This window comes from Paralichthys olivaceus, chromosome 7, assembly GCF_024713975.1.
Source record: "Paralichthys olivaceus isolate ysfri-2021 chromosome 7, ASM2471397v2, whole genome shotgun sequence".
Taxonomy (NCBI): Eukaryota; Metazoa; Chordata; class Actinopteri; order Pleuronectiformes; family Paralichthyidae; genus Paralichthys; species Paralichthys olivaceus.
Window position 1 is genome coordinate 22918892 of NC_091099.1, and position 22115 is coordinate 22941006.

The following is a 22115-nucleotide window of genomic DNA, read 5'->3' on the forward strand; positions in this document are numbered from 1 at the left end:
GTGTATCTTCAATAGCCTCGTGATTTGAGCTTTAAAAAGTATTTTATACTTTTACTACAAGTGTACTGTAATTTACTAAATAAGGTTTTCAATTCTATAAAGGTGGTCAGTGCTCTCCACATTGATTAGACGTTCATTCAGTAAACACTGGTGCATCTTTAGCCTTTACTGTATCAGGGTAAACCCTGCCTGGCAGCGTCAAGGCTCTGCTCCTGCTGAATTCCTGGATATATAAGACGATGCCTTCCATTGCAACAACTAAGTAAAAAAAAAAACTGGGGGAAGTACTTCTCCCCTGTCTGCAGCCTGCGTGTGTGTTTGTTTCTGCCTGTCCCTGTGTATTTCACTATTTATCGATGTTGTTGGATCATGAATCGAAATCTTTACAGTCGTTATTTGACTTTGTTATTTGAATATCACTGAGCAGTGCAGCCTTGAGTGGTGTAGACATACAAGATATAAAACGCTAGAAAATCAGAGGTCCGTAGAACAATTTGTGCAGGCCGTACAAGGTATCAAGATTTACTGAAACCCTCGAAACACAGGTGCGAGATTAAAAAAAATGGAATTAGCTGTATCTTTTCATTCCTCTAGTCTTTCCACCTCCTCCAGCAGTTCCTTCTCTTTCTATTCTTGTCTCTAATGAAGGTGGATAAGAATAGAATCCATCCTGGCAACTGAAACACTCCGGTTGGTGTATAGGTGAGAGTGGTGTCTCAATGGGCTGTGAAGTAGTCTGAACATTGAAGCAATTTATATTGAGAGCCACTGGAAAGGAAATAATAAGAATCACTGAGAATTACTGACACACTTCTCTCCTATAGTCCTCAGACTGGAAAGACTTATTTCCAGTCAGCGGAATTTATACATTATATCCTGCCTCATGCATGCTACACCACCCCTCACCAGAACGCATGTTTGCCAGTGAATGGTGGCATGGCTTATTCACCCTGTGGTTGTTTTCTCAGTCTATTTTTTATCCCACATTGGTGAAATAAAGCTAGTCAGGCACTCAATATTTCCATTTAGTAAGAAAATGAGTGCAATAATCAACAGCAACAGCAGCAGCAGTATTTCCATCAGTGTATCTTAATGTATATTTAAGTATTTCATGATAGTTTTGAAAACATACGAAAACTCAGTGGCAAAAATATGTATTTACTTTTGCTTCACGTGGTTTTAACCTTTTCAGAAGAGCTCTACATTCTCACTAACCTCTGTAGTTTGCTGCCCACGTTTGTCTTCAATTATGTTCTTATCACCTTATTTGCCCACAGGCTGATTTCATTCGCAGTCAATCAACCTTAAGTAATTAACAATGTTTTAGTTTTTCTTTTGCAATCTTTATTTGAATTAATCTGTGATATTAATCCATGAACCATGTTTGTATATCATGGGGGAAACTGAGTTTGAATGGTATTTGTATTTAGTTGGCTTTTACTAATCCTTTCTTTGGTTTGACCAAACCAGTATATATGTTCCCTCGATTGTCAGGTCTGTTTGTTCAGTGAACATCTTGATTGTTTAGTTGTTATCTAAATTGTTATTGAACTCTTTTATAGACTTAGCTGTATAATTCTTGGTTTTGCTTTTTCTTGAGCAAATATAAAGCCAGTTTTCTGAACGAAATTATTTTTCACTGCTTTTTCCAATGGGCTCGGTTTTAGGGTAAGGGGCGAGGGAATGTATTATGTCTAAGAGTGTCCTCACTGAGATAGAAGTACAAATGTGTGTGTGCTTGTGTATTTGTGTGTTTTCAAGGAGATTTACCTCACACATTGTTTGTTATCCTCAACAGAGGAAACAGGCAGCAAAGGGACTGTAACTCTGTTTGATGCTTTTTTTTTTATGGCAAACCCATCTGGTGAGAAGCTCTGGCTATAATCAAGCTGCATCCATCTACTGGACTACTGCTGTTATCACCAGGTTTCTCTGTGCAAACCCCACTGTCTCACTGCAATCCTGAAAAGTCATGTTCAGGGCTTGTTCAGTCCCATGAAGCCAATTCCTTTCTAACGCCACTTCCTTCATCATGCTGCAGTCTTCACTCCCCCTCTCCTACATGTAAAACATGTTGTTGCACACTGAAAGCTGCTCACTTCACTGTGTGGATCCAGCGACCGTCTAATTACTGAGCAGCACAGGGCTGAGTCCTTCACGATGCTCTGCAGTGTCGGCTGCTAATGAAGGGAGTTTGCCCTAAGAGAAACTCTCGAAATTCACTTCAGTCGAGCTCTAAGTTGAATTAATTTCTAATAGTTGTAGAAATGCAACGCGACATAAACATCGTATGTAATCTTTGATGGCATTTGTGGTTTAGTGGTTCAATTTAAGGTACTGGGCTACTTTTTAAATGTGCTTGTTTGTTGCTGCAGAACAGCTTCCTGTTGACTGTTTTCACTAATGTTTAATCTAAGTGACAAAAAGTCCATTAGGCTATAAAAAAGCTTTTTACTTCCAGAAAAACATCAACATGATTGTGATTACTTGGGAGACAAAAGTACCGCAGTGTGTCTCACCTGAGACATCTACTCTGATGACAACCTTAATGAAAGGAGATTTTTATGGTTGTAACGGTGACGTGACCAGGAGGCTATACCAACAACATCTAGTGGACATTAAAAGAACTACAGCTGATGAAATCAGCATTTGCTTTTGTCCCACAAGTATTACTATTACAACTAATATACAGTGTTTGTGTGTGCAATGCATGCAAGTTTGTCTTAAACTGTAAACCTCTTTCGGCTCACCTGGCAGGCATTATAGAGCAGCTGGTGCTCGAACTTTCGGATGCCAAGGATCTGCTGGAACATTTCGTAGAGTTGCTCCTTGCTGAGGATGAGCTCTGACACGGCACTAAGGTGGGCCCGCTGTGTCTGACGCCGCATGTCCTCGTCCCCCCTGTAAATGGCATCATACTTAGCAATCCAGGAGCTTAACACAGTCTCTTTGCTCAAGCCGTCGATCTCTGGGAGGCTGCGAATGCGTCGCTCGATGTTCTTCTTGAAGACTTCGCGGAAGTCGTTGGCCGAGCAGCCGCCACTCTGAACCATCCGGGAAACACGCTCGCTCTTCAGGAAGCCCTGTTGCGGACAGAGACAATGGTGAGCTAGGGGTGGGCCCTACACAGGTGTACTAGTCATCACTGGTGTGATAGTGCACCATGACATGGATTGTGCAATCACTGTGATAAATCAAGCCTAATTATAAAAATAACGTATTTTATTATTCTTCAAATTTGTCCTGATACAATAAATTTAATAGCGAATGAAAAAGTAGAAAATAATCGTTATATTAAGTTTGATAACAATCGTAATAATAATTACAAGGTGCTTCACAAACAAAAGACACAGTAATTCACTGGGTCTATAATGTCTGGGTGATTCACATTTGTGTGTTTTGGCAGAAGCTCTTTACACAGAACAACTTTCACTGACTGGAGAATAAGTGGCTCAGACTGAAGCAGTAGCAGCAGCAGCTCTGTGCGCCATTAAAGCTTCTCTCATTTGGCTGCTTCACCGCTTCCTTCTCTGAAACTCTGAACATCCATGAGGCTAAGAGCTCAGGGATCAGAAGCTGAGGACAGTCTGAAGAGACAAACAGACATAATGTTTTACATTGTGTCTGAGTAAATTCAATTCTGTTATATATTGGAAAATCTAAAATAGCATTAATATGTATATAGGTTTTTAGTAAACTTTGAACATTTTCAAACTTAGTTCAGTGATTATCCAAGAGCAGATTTCATCTCCTCAGATCAGAAAATGTTCACTGATTAAAGCCCAACTACATTTTAATTTGAGAATTACGCAGTTTGGCCCCATGGATTCAAGTTGATAATGATGACAGATTGTGACGCTGCAGCCTCAGCAGACGGTATTCATCGGACTAGGCTACCTTTTCATTCTTCAACTGTGTATTGGCAGGGACCTAACATAACATAATATATGATATATCAAGATAAGTCACAGTATATTGTAAAAAAAATACAATGTAATTCCCTTTTTTTAACTGAAAATGAAAAAGTAGTTTTGAAAATACAACTGGTCGTGTACCACCTTGATAGTCTCTACATCTACACCCCATAATATTGATACATTAAATACAAATTAATTTAAAATTGCCATTCCGATTTATTAGGAACAATATATGCATTACAAAGTGTCACTGAACAGTGAACACACTGTTTAACACACATTTCCATGATATTCAGCTGGATCACTTTCTTTGCACAGCCCTATCAACTGTCCAGTGTTGGTGAGTCTGTGTCACTGCAGCCTCTGTTCTTGTCTGACAGGAGGGAACCTGACACGGTCTCTACTGTTGTAGAACCATGACATGTTGTTCATTTCTAGATACTTCTCCACTCACCACAGTTGTAAAGAGTGATTATCCAAGTTATCACAGATTTTTTGTCAGCCACTGTTGACCTCTGAGCTCTCTCCTCATCATCAATATAACTGCTGCTCTCTGGGTGGGTTCTGTTGTCCTCACCCTCAGGATCAGGGAAAAAAATCCCAAGAGATTTGCAGTTTCCCTCTGACACCAACTGCCATGTCATTTGTGTTCTATTCTGATGTCTGATGTGAACATGAGCTGAAGCTCCTGACCTGTATACTCAGGATTGTATACACTGCAATGCTGCCACATGTCTGGATAATTGCAGGAATAAGCAATTCAATTGTACAGTACCAATTGTACTGTGTCCGCATGTATTGGATGAGCCATCCTGGAGGAGCTAGACCTTCTTGTGCAATCTGATTGGGTTGCAGATAGGGCCTCATGCTACCAGTAGTGACAAGGACACAAGCAGAACACAAAACTAGAAAAGAATCAGTCAGGAAGGAGGAGGAGAGAGCAATCGTCTGTGGCCACCACATGTAAAACTGTCCCCTTTTGGGGGGTTGACTTGCTTTTGCCTCTCCATTGCACCTGTTGTCACTTTCATTTGCAGCACTTTTACCCTCAGGTTCTGGGATCATAAATAAGCTTTGCAATTAATTTATATAATTAACTGGTCATAGTGATGAATTTGACCTGGGACCATCGTGATCACTAGAAGTTTCGCCGGTAGAATTTATTCGGGAGATTGCAAAGCGAGATTTGATGGAGCCGCCTTGCAGTTTTCTGTTCTCCCTCTATTCTTTTGATTCCAACAATTGGACTGAATAGCTTTAATTTAATAAATTAATAATTCAGGGCAGTACTGCTCCATCTGATTGGCCAAATATATTGACATGCAGAGTGTGAATGTATGGCACATGGAGCACCATTTAACACAGTTCAGCAGTCTTTCGTGATACGTATATATCACACATGCACCCTGCAGCCCTTTTTGCTATATATATTTTTTATAGCTGTTTTCATGAGTACACATTTTGTCCAAGAAAGTGCAGTTTTCTTTAACAGCCTTAAGGGTTAAAGGTTCAGTGTGTAGAATTTAGTGGTGAATTTGCATGTTTCAGCTGAACGCCCCTCACCTTACCCTCCCATTCCAAACAAAACAAAAAGAAACAGTGGTAGCCTTCAATTTTTATGAAAATTCAAAAGGTATTTAGTTTGTCCAGTCTGGGCTGTAGAAAATATGGTGGCCTCCCCGTAGAGAGAACCCCCTCCCAATGTAAATATAAAGTATTTAAATATAAAGGGGTAATTTCAGGAACAGCTTTGTAACTGTCATATTTAAGCTCTCAGTTAATAATAATAACAATAATAGCTGTTGAGTAGTGTCAGATCATTAAAAACTGGACAAACTAAACACCTTTTGAGTTTTTATGACAACTGAAGCTACAACAGGTTCTTTTTCATGTTTGGAAGGAGAGGGTGAGGTGAGGGGTGTTCAGCTGCAACATGTAACTTCAACACTGGATATCACAAAATTCCACACACTGAACCTTTAAAAGAAGTAAAGTTGTAAGGAAGTTAAAAACCGAATTCATGTAGAAATTGAAAGCTCTATGGAGCTATGCAGGTAGAAGTCATGTGAGGGAAAACAATCTGGACACATTTCCATGCAATAATCTTAGATTTATGAAGCCCAGTGGGATGAAAACACAGCTTTTAATGTGCACATCAGTCTGGAGAGGTTTTGTGTAATTATACATAATGGATACAAACTTCTCCAGGAGAAGAATTCAGCAGTGTCTACAGATGAACGGCTCTGTGAGAAGGCAAGGAGCCACGTTTTTTAACCATTAGTAGACTCATTCAGCCGTCTCATTTGTTCTCAGTTAGTGCTTAGAATGTAGTTATTCATGATTAAATAGTAATCATTATCAAAACAGAATTTCACACAAAACAAACACCTTTTACTGGAGGGTTTTTATCTTATATTCTGTGTTCAAACTGTTTAACAAAATCTGTTTGCAGCTGTGAAATAATCATTTAAGATAATCAGTCTTATAATCGTATTATCTCTAAAAGATAACAGCTAGTCTGGAGAAGCTAAAGCCTGATAGGTCTCATTAAGCCACACAAAAAAAACCTCCTAGCTAGTCTGACGCCCTAAGAACTGGGGACTGATACACAGCAACAGTAAAGACAACTTTACTGATATTATTTAAATAAAGGCACAGTGAATAGAAAATTACAAATGAAGCATTACATTTTAGTTATCATCATTATTTAGATCTAAGCGTCGTGTTAAGACAGATTCATACTATATAGATTATATGAGTTAAGTGGATTTTGGTTTATAGTTGAAAGTTTCATGATTTGCCCAGACGATGCTTATTATCCTTATATTAAGTTTACATCCTTCCATTTCTTGTGTTTTAGAGAGAGACAACATGCTACATATATATATAGTACTTTCAAACAGTATTGCAGAGTAAAAGACAAATCTTGTGTAGTCTCTGTGTTGTTTTAGATTCACTCATAAAGAGTGCGGGCGAGTGCAGTAAGCACAAGGTTTGCAGAGGAGCTGGCAGTGAAAGACATGTGTTGTAGTAAATTACCAATAACCTCGTCTTAAATCAACTCTCACTTGTCTTTACTAATAACAATCTCTGCCGCCATCAGAGATGGCATGCCTCCCCCTCTGACGTACCAAATTTGGTGCGATTTGGTGAAGCACCAGCCGCGGACTCTGCCCTGATCATGAAGCAATGGCAGTTATCATTGTGGCGGCCTGTAGTGGAAACCCAATATCAATACTTGCTGTTGCCACTGTTCTTCAACAAATTGGACTCAGCTCTTTCCCTTAAACAGATTCTGCTCCTCTCAACTCTGCTTCACTGTGTATGAGTGTGGGCGGGGCACAGAGCCCATGCATGTATGTGTGTCATTAAGTCGTCTCATTTACATGAAGAGTGAATTGTAATAATTAACCTAACATAGTTCCCCTCCACTCCAAAATATGCAGCTACATTGTTAACACTTTTAGCCTGAAGGTTGTCCTGTCACATAAAACACCAGGACCTGACCAAACCACGAGAGCAGCTTCAGTCTGTTCTGAGGGTCGGCAACGCTGCCTCATGAGGATGACACACAGCAGAGCGAGAACCAAAAGCAGATGGATAGGAACTGCCGTGGAGCTGCAAGAGTAATGACGTGGAACAGGAATCATTTGAATCTGAACACTCTTAACAAGGAGATAAGAGAGAAACGCCAGAGAAAACAAATGTGTTGGTGTTAAAGAAGTCAGCAGCTAGAATTCAAATCAGTGGGTGGTGGAAATGGAGAAAGCCAAAACAGATAAAGTCGTCTTTATGGTGATGAATGAAAATGGGCAAACTTTAAGTAGATTGAGGGGACAGATGCAGCTGCCACCAGAGGAGGCTACTATCAGCAGCTAATTTATCTTAGTGTGTTGTGAACTGCAGGAAACAAAATGACATGGAACAGCCACTCCTGGAGGAGAGGATGCTGGAAGACCTGAAACCATCCAGCTGACTGTTTTAAATGGTCACTAAGGAGACAAGCAGTTTCTAAGGGAAAGAAGACTGTGGTAATAAGTCTGCCCACTGACTGGCTGGCTTCAGGTTTATTTAACAATCCAGGTGGGACAAGAAGAAGATTAATGCAGCAATCAGCTCAGAGTCATGATTCTTTTACTGTTGAGCTCTTAATTCAGCCAGTGAAAAGGATAAGCAGGGAGTCTATAAATGCCTTTTAACACAGATTAATAAAGGCAGTTAGAAATAATTAAATTAATTCAACTCCACTCTTTTCTTCAAGCTAAGTATGTGTCAGCTTGTCCTAAGATTAGTTCTAGATGATTGAGATCAGCTCTGCAAGTCTGATATATTATCATTATTAAACTTCCTTCACAAGGGACAAACAAAACACACTAACAGCTTTTGTCTGCATTTATCCCAAGTTGAATGACTCTGCAGAAGTCCCAGTTATTTATCAACTTCAGTTCTGACCGGCAGAGAAGGAAACAGGACACCTGTGTGGACACAGCCATTCCCACCCTTTTTCCACAGTGTGAAGTCTTGTAAAGAAAACACTAAACACACGCCTGTAACCAAGCAGTGCAGTTAACAAATTAAGACCTAAGTACAATATACTGTATATCAAAAACATATCCGAGACCCAGATGTACTTTCCTATAATTTAAGATAAGGTAACCTAACACAACATTATCTTGTAAACTACAGAAGATATCATAGTCTGTCCCTCTTACAACCAGATTGTACCGACCGAGGTCTATTTAAGACAATCAGTTATCAGCTCCATGTTGGTTTTGCTTGTAACTTTATCCAGCATGTACATATCTGTATCGTTGTGAAAGAACAGAGACAGAGAGAGAGAGAGAGAGAGAGAGAGAGAGAGAGAGAGAGAGAGAGAGAGCCCAAGATATGTTTTAACATTTACAGACCAAGAGACTCAGAAACTGACAGAAGCACAGGAACACAGAAATAATGTAAAGAGACTAATCTATTGGCCAAGGGTCAAACTCCTTTTTAGCAGGTTTAATAATATCTCATATTTACATGTTAATTTGAGTGTAAAATGGCTATTGGTATCTCCAATGTCTCAAAGATATCCAACATCAGCAATGATGGATTTACATTTTGAGGAGGGGGCATCAGCTGTACTGTAACCTAGCATGGAGACCCTTGAAGGTCTTCAGTATAACTGAACCCCTACACTTCCGGGTAGGTCCATTGAAATGTTAGAATCTTCATATTTGCATAAGTGATTACTAAACACACTAAACTAACTCCTCGGACATCCTTGTTTGTCTAAATCTATGACAAAGATGAACCACAATTGGTTTGGTTATGAAAATAATAGTGTTAAAAAAAAAGGAAGGCCTACAGATTTAAGACACCTCCCACCAAGCTATATACCTTTTAATTTTTTTCCCCTGACATAAGAGACTGAAAGCTTTTCAGAAAAGAACATCTACATTCCAGAATATAATCATATTATACTATTATAAATATATATAATAATAGATATAACTCCTATAGAGACCTCAAGCTTTCCGCTACCTGAACACTCTGCAGGCTGCAGAAGGTTTTTAATAAAGGGCAGTAAAGCAGATGTCTTCTTTATTATGCACTTTATCGAGTGGGTTGCTGCTACTGCTGACAATCACTGCTGATTATCACCCTACAGTCAGTACAGTGTCTTTACATTGGTTATAGGATTTATTCAGTTCTTTTCAAGGGCTCAGATTTCATACTGCTGTAGTTTGAGTGTGTGCACTTTCTTTTGTCAATACTTTATGCCAAATGATAATATGGCATTAAGTATTGAATTTTGAAAATTTTTCCTAAAATGACAATGTATTCATTCATTGTTTAATTCATTGTTCTTTGGATCGTTATTTTCTACCTTTCATTGAACTGATGTTCAGACAACTTAATAATTAGCAGGTTTGCGATCCAAAATATGGCTGCACATCCATCAGCCTGCCATAATGTGACCCTTGGTGCCTTTCACACATCTGCCTGTCTAAGCTAACAGCAGATGGCTAAATGGTCATTATTTAATGACGGTGTCTGGCATGAACATGGACTAATAAAGGAGCCAGTGGCTCATTAACAGCAGAGATTCTACTTCCAAGTCAGCATGATTACTGTTTTCACTTGGCCTGATTGTGTTCTGTCTGAGCTGACAGGGACTGCAGAAGATCACAGCCCTGATGTTTCATTAAAGGAAAAAACTCTGGCCTGAAATTATCAACATCCTCAATGTCACTTCATTCTCCTTACATTCTCCTTGTCTCAATGCATTCTGACTACCCTTTCTATAGTCTCAGCTCTGAGCCCATTGCTTTCCATTGAATATCTTTAAAAACACCACCACAAAATTGAATTTTAAACCAAAAAAGGCTCAGTATTTACATAAAATGTGTAGGAAATGTTGCTTGAACAAGAGGAATGAGTTGTTGGGAACAACGACAGATTTAACTACTGTGGCTCAGGAGGTCGGTGGTTTGATCCCTCCAGTCTGCATTCTAAAGTGTCCTTGGGCTGAACCCAGAGTTGGCATGTGATAGAAAGAGCGTTGTGTATGGAAGCGCTGTATGAATGTCTGAATTAATTGGTGAATGTGACTTGTAAAGTAAAGAGCTTTGAGCGGTCGATAAGACTAGAAAAGACATATGTAGGTAAATACAGCACTGTTATCATAACTACAACAAACACGCAGGACGTGTATGTTCAATTGACGAGAATAAATACTGTGAGTGTGTGTGCGTGCATAAAGGTCATTCCCTTTCGCGGTCACTGCGCCTCCTGTCAGGCTGTGGGAGGGTCTGACCCCCCATCCAGACACCCTCTGAGCCTGGATCGATACCTCCCTGGATTTTATAGTCCACAGCATGTACAGTATTATTGGTTCGATTTCTTTTAATGTTCATTGGCATAAATGTATCTACAATGTATGATACATAGATATATTCAACATACAAATATGGAAAAGACATGTCATTGACATGTTCATATGTTACTTGCATTTTAGAAATCATGGCTTTGCTACGAAATTACTTAATAAAGGCATGTGCACTATTTACTCCATATAGCCAACTAGGATATCTGAGTGTAGCATCATGCTCTCTCTGACACCAGGGTAATAATAAACTTTGTCCTTAGGAATTTATATTCACTAAAGGTTGTCAAGAACACATTCAGAGAAAATGACGGCCAGGGAAGATGGTCATTTGTTGAAATATATGCCATATGAGATCAGAGCTCGTTCACATGAAGCAGCCGGTCAGAGACTTGGTTGAAGAACAGTGGAAACAGTGAAAACACAAAGTTTGTCTGGTCACAGCTTCTTAGTGATCAGCTGCTTCATGATCAGAGCTGAAGCTGCAGTTGGTTTGTATCGAGCTGGAGTTTCTGTTTCCTCCTCCACTCTGACCTGCTCTCACTATAACTAATAAACACTCATCACTAGTTATCAGGACCTGATCAGTACATGAAGTTACTTAGTGTTTGTTTGATTCCAGAGTTTATGAGACTGCATTTAAACATCATGATAAATTCCTCGTCAACATGTGCCCAGTAAGAACACGAGATGCTCACAGTCAGGACTCAGTGATAAAATGACCTGAGCAACACGCAGACATGATCCGACACAATCAATCAATAACTAAACACAAGATTGTAAGTTTGTTTCTAAATCATCCCAATAAAAAAAAACTTTGAACTCATTCTTTTAAAGTGTGAACTGACACAACACTGCCAACAGCAACTACTGCACAACAGGCAGAAGTAGTAGAACTGGATCATCACACTCCTGTGACCAATCCTGCATGAGACTGAGGTTAGGACCGCCTTTCTCATTAGCATAGGGACACAGAAATACATAAATAAATAAATATGGAAATAAATTTAAGACATTTATTTATTTTCTTTAGTTATGCATTTATTTATTTATATATGTATGTATTTATAAATGTATTTATTTATACTTAAGTCAGTCTTGGTCCTCAGCAGATCAACAGTATCATCAGTCAAAATCTGCCTCTTTGCTGCCCTTGAAACAGACACCACTGCTGCGAAAGCTCTACAAAAAGGGGAAGACTGGAAGTTTTGGCAAGAAGATGGAAGAGGTTCTAATGGCATATAATGAAGAGGTAAAATATTTTCAGTGTATTAAATAAATGTTAAATGTGAACAGGAGGCCACACTATCCATCCATGCATAACCTGTGTTTTTGTTCAACAGGACAAGAAGAACTTCACCTCAGCTCCAAGGCAGCCCTGGCCAGCCTACAACTCTACTTGAAGGAAGAATCATCAGAGGTCTTAAAAACTTAAAATATATGTTTCCATTATTTTCCTGGAAATTCACTCATTATCTACTCACCAGTATACTGATAGAGGGTTGGGTGAAGTCTTTGAGTCCACAAAGCACTTTAGGAGTTTAAAGGGTAAATAGCTTTACAGCCAAATCCAATATAATTGAAGTAACTGGTGACTCCTTCTTCAAACGTAAAAAAGACATAAAATGCTCCTGTGGTGTCGCCCAAGTGTCAGTAGGCCCCGACATTCCAATTCGACTGTAGGGGTTTCATCAAACAGTTTGAGTTGAACAAACTTGTCAGGTTTTACAGTGCATTGTTTTATTGTGTCACTTTCTTTAGTATAATGCTAATCTAATGCTACATACAGTATATAACAGCACAGTCTCAAGAGCATGGAGGAGATACAAGGAGACAGGCGTTACACAGCCCACGCTTTGAGTCCTGGTCATCAGTCAAACTGCAGCACCCCCTCAGCTGCACCCTGGATTCTATAGGCTCTCCTCCATTTTGACACAAATGTCAGCCGTTTTTACTAATGAATCGATCAGCATGAGACTTCCTCCCTCCCTGCTGCTCGAATTAATTGTCGCTTTAAAATTTCACTAAATTATTTACACACCAGCAGAGCGTCAGGCTGTGAGTCAGGAGATTAAAGACACAGTAGACGAGTCTTTTCAGCCCTCTGAGAGCACAGCTGCTGCAGAGGAGGGAGAAGACTTCCTGACTGACTGGAAACACTAACCGTCACTAACACCATATGAGTTGTATGTTTGAAAATGAAATACAAGATTAAGGAAGAGAAAAATGTGTCATCTTAAATATTGGTTTTAAAAAATGTACTTCAATTGCTGCAGGGATGTTCAAATCCAACATCTGTAAATATGTTGAAATGTTTCTATTGACATTGCTGCTCCCTTCATCTCTAGCAGACATTTTCTCTTGTAAAAATACTTTACACTGTCCTGGGAGAGGGATCCCTCACATGTGACTCTCTCTGAGGTGTCTATGGGTTTTATGGTAGTCCTTCCTTACTATTGTTGAGGGTTAAGGAAAGAGGAAGACGCACCTTGTCCTATGAGACCAACAGTGATTTGCGAATATTGGCTGTACAAATAAAATGTCATTGATTGATTGATGTTATAGCTTGATATCAAAATGTCTCTATCGCCTGCTTCAGGACAGCTTGTCAGTGAGAGCCTTCACACTTCCTATACCAGCATAAAAACAAGGTCAACCGCAGCAAAACTATTCAAGAAATTATTTGTTACCTTTTTTTGTGAGTATTATTTTATAATATCTATTTACAGATATGGTTATTGACTTTGTTTTCATGTTATGTTTATCTATCACTCCATCTATATACGTTTTGCTGTAATTTCATCTTAAAAATGAGTACTGCAGTGCAGCATAGGACACACATACACACTGAAAAAAGTCAATCTGGGAGTATGTAGTTACGACATAACTAAGCCTGTGATAATAACAATAAAAAACAACATTTGTCTCTTGACATGAATATATAAAGTCTACATTTGTTATATGAAGGAGCAATACAGTAATGGTCTCTATTGTGTCTACTCTAATCCTTTGCCTCCCTAGTTTAATATTTTACTGTCTCTGACACTATCCTTCACTTTCACTGTCTGTCAGCGGAGCCAACCAACCCTTAGACGTCACAGATTGTGGAAACACAAGATGGAAGCGCCCTAGCTAAAAAACTAATGCTAAACGCCAAACTAAACTTCCTTTTTCTCCTATATGTTTATATTTCATGTGTTAGTTATACAATTTTTAAGTACACTGAGCATCCATTTAATGAATTATGTTAACTTGTCAGAGTGCTTCGTTTCCCCTTTAAAATGGCATTAGATTGCATTAAATTTCAATCTGTGATACCTGTAGACAGTTTAACGAAGCTACAAAACTGCTCAAAACTACCAAAGCAACCAAATCATATCAATCTGATCTTCCATGCGGGGAGAAAGAGCACCAAGAGAGCTATACTGCATGCATCCTTCACATTGGTATACAGGAGGGTTTTATTCTTTCTGGAGTGTTTTACAGGTTTTTGATGATGACGATGCTGCGACTGTCCAAGAGGTGCTTACCACACATGTCCTGAACATCTTTGTGGTCAGCAAAGCCAGTTTATTAGAGCAGACCTCTGGGCCTTGGTGGATGTGTGCACTCTGGTGTCATTCTAGTGTAATCATGAGTTTGACTGTGAGTGAAGGGACAAGTGTGAGTGACAAACCTGCCGATAAATCTATATTGGATAGGTTTTAATGTGACAGGAAGCAGGGGGAGACAGAGTTAGGCTGTTTCACAAGACTCCACGTGTGTGGGACAGTGACTCAAACCTCAATGGTGGCTTTACCAACCCCATGAGTCTGTCTGTCGAGTCTGGAACAGATCATTTACCATTTGAACTGATCCAATAGAGTTTATTCTAAAAAAAATCTTACTTCATGTTCAATAAAAAGCAGATGATGAACAGATTTGAGAAACAAGTATGGGCTTCTTCTCTGCCTCCAGCTAATCTTGCAGAATCTGTTTTAATGCGAGTCCCTCCTCTCCTTTCAAACTGCAAATGTCACAGATGTACCATGAAGCTCTGCAGTTATGAAAGTCATCAGTCAGTGAGGAGAACTAAAAGTCCACAGACGAGGAGTGTCAAAGCCATAACTATCAGTTGTCGACTCAGTTTCAAGGTTACAGCTCAGATTCAGTTCAGCTTTGATGAGAAACGCTTTGATTGATCTTCCTGCTTTGTGTCTGATCGGACCGGCGAAGCAGGAAATCAGAGCATGGCGGTGAAACGCCACCCCTCCCTGTCGCATGGCTTCATATCCATTTTAAGTCTGAACCAAGAACAGACAGAGCAGGAAACAATGAAGCAAAGATAAGAAAAAAGCAAATAGATAAGAAATGCAGGGAGAATAATGATGGAGCAGAACAAGAGGAGGAAAAACAAAACTTCAACCAAAGTGTATGTCAGCTGGACATAAACAAGGTAAACACTGGTCTCTACAGAAAAATGTCCTCAATATGAAAATCAAACGGTTTGTGCTTGACTAAACTATCAGTCCATCCCAGAAACAAAGCTATTTCTAATCAATTGCAGGGTGAGGAGCAAAACCACAACTTCAGAAATATACACAGCAGGCTGAGCAACAACAATACAGCCCAGGCTGTTGTTTTAGTGACACATTTAACACAAAACAGAAGAGACGCCTCCAATAGTGCTCTTTTTTAATATCAGCCCAAAATGTGACATTTAATACACAACAACCTTCAAGGTCCAGTGTGTGAGATTTAGGTGAAAGGGATCTATTGGCACAATCTTAATGTAGAATAATCCTCATGATGTTTTCACTAGTTTGCTTCATCTAACTGGATTGTAGTTTTCTTTACCCCAGAAAAGGCCCTCTATATTTAAATACTTTATATTTACATTGAGGGGACCCTCTCTAAGGAGGCCACCATGTTTTTAACAGTAGTCCAGACTGGACAAACTAAACACCTTTTGAGTTTTATGACAACTGAGGCCTATGCCACTAAATTCTACACACTGAAGTGTAAAACTGCTGTAAAGAAGATGTCTGTAGCATGGAGATGCTTTGGCAACTTGTTTGCACACAAACAAAGGTTTAAAGGTGGACATAAAACACACTGCTGACGTTTACTGTTAATGATGATGTGGAAAACCTGGGCCAACAAAGGTAAATACTACTAACACAGTGACCTTTACACATAAAGAGGCAAGCAGAAGGTGGTGTTTTTATATAATTGTGAGGTGGACGAGTGACCAAAGATGGTAGTGGTGAGTAAATGAGTGAGTTACACTGGAAATGAATGAGTCAAAGTTACCATCCTATGTTGTCATAGTTCTATTTGACAGCAGTTGTTGATGGTGGACCAGAGTATGTGAGAGCATTTCAATTCAGCCATGACATATGAGAGCAGTCAGAATACTAAGTTGTAGCATTTATTACCTGACAATCAGCCTGAACGGCACATTTCACTGCTGGTTCACAGCTAAACTGTTTACTTTTAATTCTTCTTCTCCAGCCACTAGTCACACACCCGCTCTCTCCCTGCCACACTGTCCAACTTGTGTTACAGTGTTATCTTTCAAACTTCCTACAGGTCCTCAGTCATGAATGAGTGTCATTCTCTCAACACTGAGGATGAAAAGACTCTTGTAGTAATTTTCAAAGTGCGCATGTGTATGATAATGCTAACAAGATACCTGATCTCAGAACAGCTGAGCCAGCTTGACAAACAGTCTGTAGTCAGTCCCCTGTCAGGGATCCCAGGTCTTTAATGTGCTCTGCCTGGGGCAGTGGAGCTGTTGTATGCACTCCTCCAACTTTCACAAGCAAAAAAAAAAGAACAAAATTGTGGTGATGACTGAAGTACACATGACCGCAGTATTGCGGTATTGTCAAAGCCCTAGTGGATTTCTACTTTTAGATTCAACAGGTTAGGCACTGCTTGACGGCTGCTTTAAAGTACTTGGCACAAAGCAGTAACACACGCAGCCAGTGGGAGTCACACAGTGCTGTTTCCTTTTTCCAATATTAATAGATCCATCACACATTCATGGTGCTTCTCCTTAGCTATGATGCCAAGAAGCCTTTAGTAAGGGCTGTGTCGGTCTTTTGGTACAACACTTTGTGGCTTAGGCTGAAAAACTCCCAAACATTATTAGACAGAAAAAGATACAATTTCGATTCTGTCCAGACATTAGTCAAAAGTTAGGGATTCTAGCTGATATGTGACCCACCTGCAAAAAAACCGCCCTGTGAGACAGTGTTGATCTTTTCTGTATGATATATATCAACTGATGTATTTGCCAAATCAGTCATTACTCAACACAACATGGAAAAGCAAAAGAGAATCCCTGCAGATCTGCAACAGAGAGAATTGTAGATTGGCTCTGAGAACATGAACAGGTTGTCAGACATTTCAGAAATCCAATAAGGAAACTCTTTCAGACACATTAGTACATCAAGGCTCTCATATTAAGCATGAGAGAAACAAATGAGTCAACAGCACAAGCAATAAAAAAACTGTGAGCACAGTTAAATGATATGCCACGAATGATTTGCAGCTTCAGTCTGATCCAGACTCTATTTGTATTTTTTACCATTAGTGACTCTGCTGGACAAACAACATAAAGAACGGACGTAATGAGATTCCAAAATTCTAAAAACGTCACGGTGCCCTTTTATGCGGTACCATAGGCCCCGAACAATACTAACCCGCCACTGTAGGATGGTTGCCGCTGTTGCTTTCGAGATCGGGGCAGGCACACATTACATGTCTGGTGTTCTTGTACCGTGCCATATTGCCCTGTGGCATGCACTCCCTCCTCGCTCCCCCACTGTCCCAGGGCCTCATTTATAACCATCGCTTACACACAAAGCACTCCGAGTTTAGTGTGTATTTGTTTAAAATTGCTACAATCACCACACAGAGTGCACTGGAGATCACTTACAAAAAAATCTATAAAACTCTTCACTTTCAAACTTCTATCTCTGCTTTTATTTACAATAATATTTATATTATCCCATATTGGTGATTAAGGTCCCACTGATGTGCGAAGTAATTGGTTCAATTGCTCTAAATATATAAATACTGCTGTGACACTCGTGTGTAATGCTGCGTGATGGATGCACGGGCAGTGATAGAGTGAAAGTAGGCGTGTAGAGGGCAGACTTTGAGGTAGATCCACCTACGCACGTATTCAGGTGGAGTGTGATTTATAAAGGGAAAATTGCCTTCAGTTGAGCGTGCGCAAGGTTTTATAAATCTTTTTTCGCATACGCCATTTTGGGCCTTTGTGCGCACATACACTTTTAGTATGAAACCTTTTTTTTTTATAAATGAGGCCCCAGGTCTATCAGAGGACTATACGTATGGTAATGGTCAACGTTATAGCCTGTGCATGTGTCACATTTGAGCAACATAGCTGTAGAACCCCTGTGCTTGTAGGAGATTTCAGGAGATTATTCAGAGGGGCTGTATGTGAGAACACAAATGTTTGAGTCAGTTGCTTGGACATTTTCCAGAGTTTTTCCCATGGTAAAAACTCCAAAAACTTTGAGTTAGCCCGTACAGCAGAAGATCCTCCTAAGGAATCACCGCAAAGGAAGAGGCTGTTGATGAGGTTTCTCAAACACAACGGACACAAAACTAAAAAAACAAAAGGAACACAAATATCTAAAAAAAAGTCACCATACATGAAGAAGACATTGACATAGATGTAAACTCAGAAAGACAACGAGGTTCGATTGTTTTTGACAAAGGCCGATGCCTGTGTGGATGTGCTGTAGACCAAAATATGCATTCTCCACACCAGAATAAATTCTCCACCTACCTACCTCTGCCTACTGCACCTCCCCTCACCCAAACACTCCCAGATTTTTGTGTTGTTGTGAACTGGTCTGTGCAGAGAAAAAGGCAAACCCTGAAGAAAGTCTGGACCCAATTGTCCAGACAAGAGTTAATGTCTAAATATGGCTGTACAGTGTCAAACCTTAATTTATGTCTGTCTTGATCCAAACATTTAAATTATGGTTGAGTTTTTAAATGTAAGTTACTGATAACAGACAATGGATTGATGGGCCTGAATAAACACTGTGGTTGCAGTTATGTTGCAGAGAGGAGTTTCATTTTGGTTGCAAGAAAACATGCTCCAGTTCACATACATGCACATAAATTTTGTACCATAGACCCCGGTTATAACAATAAAACTAAGATGCATAGCACTTAGTATCCAGTACTCCAAAAATAAATACCTATTATAATATAACCTACCTATTTTATTGTAATATAAGGATTGAATAAAGATTCCAAGTTGTAAAATGGGAATGTTACGTCCCATCGAACACATATTTGCACAAATATGAGCACTATTCATTTATTTATATGGCATTAAATCTAATACCCTATGGTCACAATGCCTGTCTGTAGCCGTTGTAAAAAAAAGCTCATTAGATGAGTTTGCAGGGACGAGCTCTCCGGAGAGTGTTACATTTTCTTCTGTCATCATATTGTTTCACAAACAGGTCTCTATGTTGGTCTTATTTCACTTCTGTGTATCCAATTAGCAAAGAACATTTCCTGATTTGTTAGACAAGATTCACAGAGCTGTGTGAACAAAAGGAATACAGTCGCAACCACTTTGTCGCATTGTTTCTTATCAACACCTTAGCTTTTCCCTGGTTGTTTGCCTCGTATGCTAAATACTTCCCAACAACACTTTAGCTTTTTTAATTTTCCACTAAAGCTGGTCATGAAGGCCCTTCAGCAGCCACTCTTGCCATGTTTAGTTTTATGCTGGCGACAGCAGCTCAGTCTCATGAATGTCAACTATGCATGTGGTCATTCTCTGTGTTATAAGGCCTCAAAATTTTCAATTTCTATATCAAAACAAACAGGTTTACTACACACCACTGACACCTGTTAATAGCCATGAGTTATGTAGGCCACAATGTCACAATTCCTATTCAATCTATTTGAGTCAGTATCTCAGCGATATGTGTCAGGATGAGATTGGTGCGGGCGGCTGTGGCTGAGGGAGTAGAGCAGTTGTCCTCCAACCAGAAGCTCAGCAGCTTGAATCCCACCCCATGCCACCCAAGGCATCCTTGAGCAAGATACTGAACCCTAACCACTGAGCATTGCATAACTTGTATCAATAAATTAACTTCCAATGGAAAGAACTAAAATCAATGATTTTTTGGATTCAAGTTACTCAAGTAATTGTTTCAGTCTGTCTCTCTGGAAACTGTTACAAAGCTATGTTGTCGGCTCTGGTACTCCCATGAACTAGGGTGAGACCCAGAAAATGTGGAATAGAGGTGAATTTTCCTAGGATTGAACAATGAAATGAAAGTTTTGGAGTGGCGTATTGAAAATCCTGACTTGGATCCAATTGAGATGCTGTTATAAGATCTTCAAATGGCAGTTTATTAAACAAATCTGCAAAGACTTAATTTAATATTACATTTAAATGAGTTGGATGATCTGAAAAATTTTAATTTGACAAATTACACTAGAAGAAATCAGGAGCGGTAAATACTTTTGCACTGCACTGTCATTAACAGTGTAACACATTAACATCATCAAATTGTTCTTGTATTTAAAGTTGGAGAAAGCCATATAATTTGATTTGGTAAAGTTCTTGATCTCAAAGAAATTTAAACGTCTTGTTTTTTTACATACTCAAACACAACATATTATAACTACAGTTTGAACTGTTAGGAAGATGAATCTATCAGTTGATTAAAGTTATCACTCAAGCTTGGGAACATAAAGGCCTTTGGTCTGTGAAGCTGGGAATCCATTGGAACTTGAATGGCAAGAGTTGAAGAATCGTTAAATAAATACTTAAAAGCAGAATTATATGTTCATATATGAAACAGTCTAAATGCCTGCATACACACATCAAACACTTACACACTTCCCCTCAGCTGAGTGTAAATCCACTTTCATGCTGCATTAGCAGACTTCTGTGTGAAACGTATCAAAGCAAACAGACGCCGACAGATAGCAGGCCTCCCACTCACTGAGGAACAGTGGCGTTCAACAGCCTGAGGGCAGAGTGACAGAGCTGCTGATGTGTTCAGACCCTCCCTCCACCTGTACCTGAGGGTCTAGGTTTACAGACTGCACACACAGACCGAGTTTACAGACCGCACAAACAAGTTGTTAGTATGTTTTGCACGTATACACATGTGCACACACCCACACTATAGTTTACTTTGACTTGTGTATTTACATCCGTCCTCAGGGATCTGATCACAAGTACAGATGAGGTCCACAGACTGTATGTATAGACGGATGACATGAGAGCTGAAGTGACTTAATGGCCTCTGTTGGCTGGCTGCAGTATGGGTATGGGTCATGAAAACCTGCCTCCTACGTGTTAGTGGATGGGACATGGTCCAAACTAAAAAGTCAAAGTACATGTTCTTTTATCAAACTGATGTTCAAGTGATCATGTTTAGGTAAGTTTGGTTTAAATCAGTTATTTGTTGCTATACAAACAAAGTGAAAAATCACGTTTGATGGCAAAAACTGAGTAACGATTGGTCGAGCTTGTGAGACCCACGGCTCCTTCCCCTGATTAGTAATGCACAGACTCTGACTCCAAATGTGCAAGATGGCAGTGTTGGTATGAAATAAACAGTCTGTGCTGAGAGCAGTGTATACTGAGAACCAACAGCAAATCTGGGTTCAGGTCGAGGGAGGATCTCTGAAGTACTTACTTTAAAAAATCCGAGCTGGAGGCAATAACTAATAGACTGAGCAGAAGCTTCCCGCAGGGCTCCAGAAATGTCACACACCTGAAGCACCGGACTCCAGCTGCTCTAAAGCACTAAATTACAGGTCACACACACATGCAGCTCCGCCACAGACGTCTGTCCTTCATAAATTGAATTGACACTGTGTGAGGTGAAGGATGTGTTGTTTCTGCATTATGTGACTGCCGGTGAACACAATATGTATAAGGGCCTTCCTTCACAGCGACGCAGACTTATTCTGATGCTGCAGTTCCATGAATTCAAAGGTCTGGCTGTAATGAAAACTGTTGACACTTCAATTAGTACTTTTTCAGGGTCTCTTTTGTTCAGATAACAAACTCTTTGAGACTATAAGTGCCTGCATGTTGATCCCTAAAATTAGACAAGACAAGATCAGATAAGAAGAATAAAACAGAGTATTAAGTCGAAAAATATAAGTCAATATAAAAATAAAAGTGTATTATCGGTCAAAACTAAAAATATGTGTGTATACGGAGTACAAAGATTTGTGGTTCGTCCACGCATCCAAAAATCTAACTAACCACTTTGACACACATGCTTTGATAATACAAAAAAAATAATTAAATG

At 39.6% G+C, this 22115-nt stretch overlaps 1 protein-coding gene across 7 annotated transcripts in view; it reads right to left on the bottom strand.

Moving 5' to 3' along the window:
* Positions 1-22115, bottom strand: part of cadps2 (Ca++-dependent secretion activator 2) — a 178411-nt gene that overhangs the window by 112049 nt on the left and 44247 nt on the right. For all 7 annotated transcript variants that reach the window (XM_020079011.2, XM_069528523.1, XM_069528524.1 and 4 more), the window contains exon 3: positions 2751-3083. In XM_020079011.2, coding sequence (XP_019934570.1) covers positions 2751-3083 — 333 coding nt within the window. The remainder of the gene's footprint in view (positions 1-2750; positions 3084-22115) is intronic.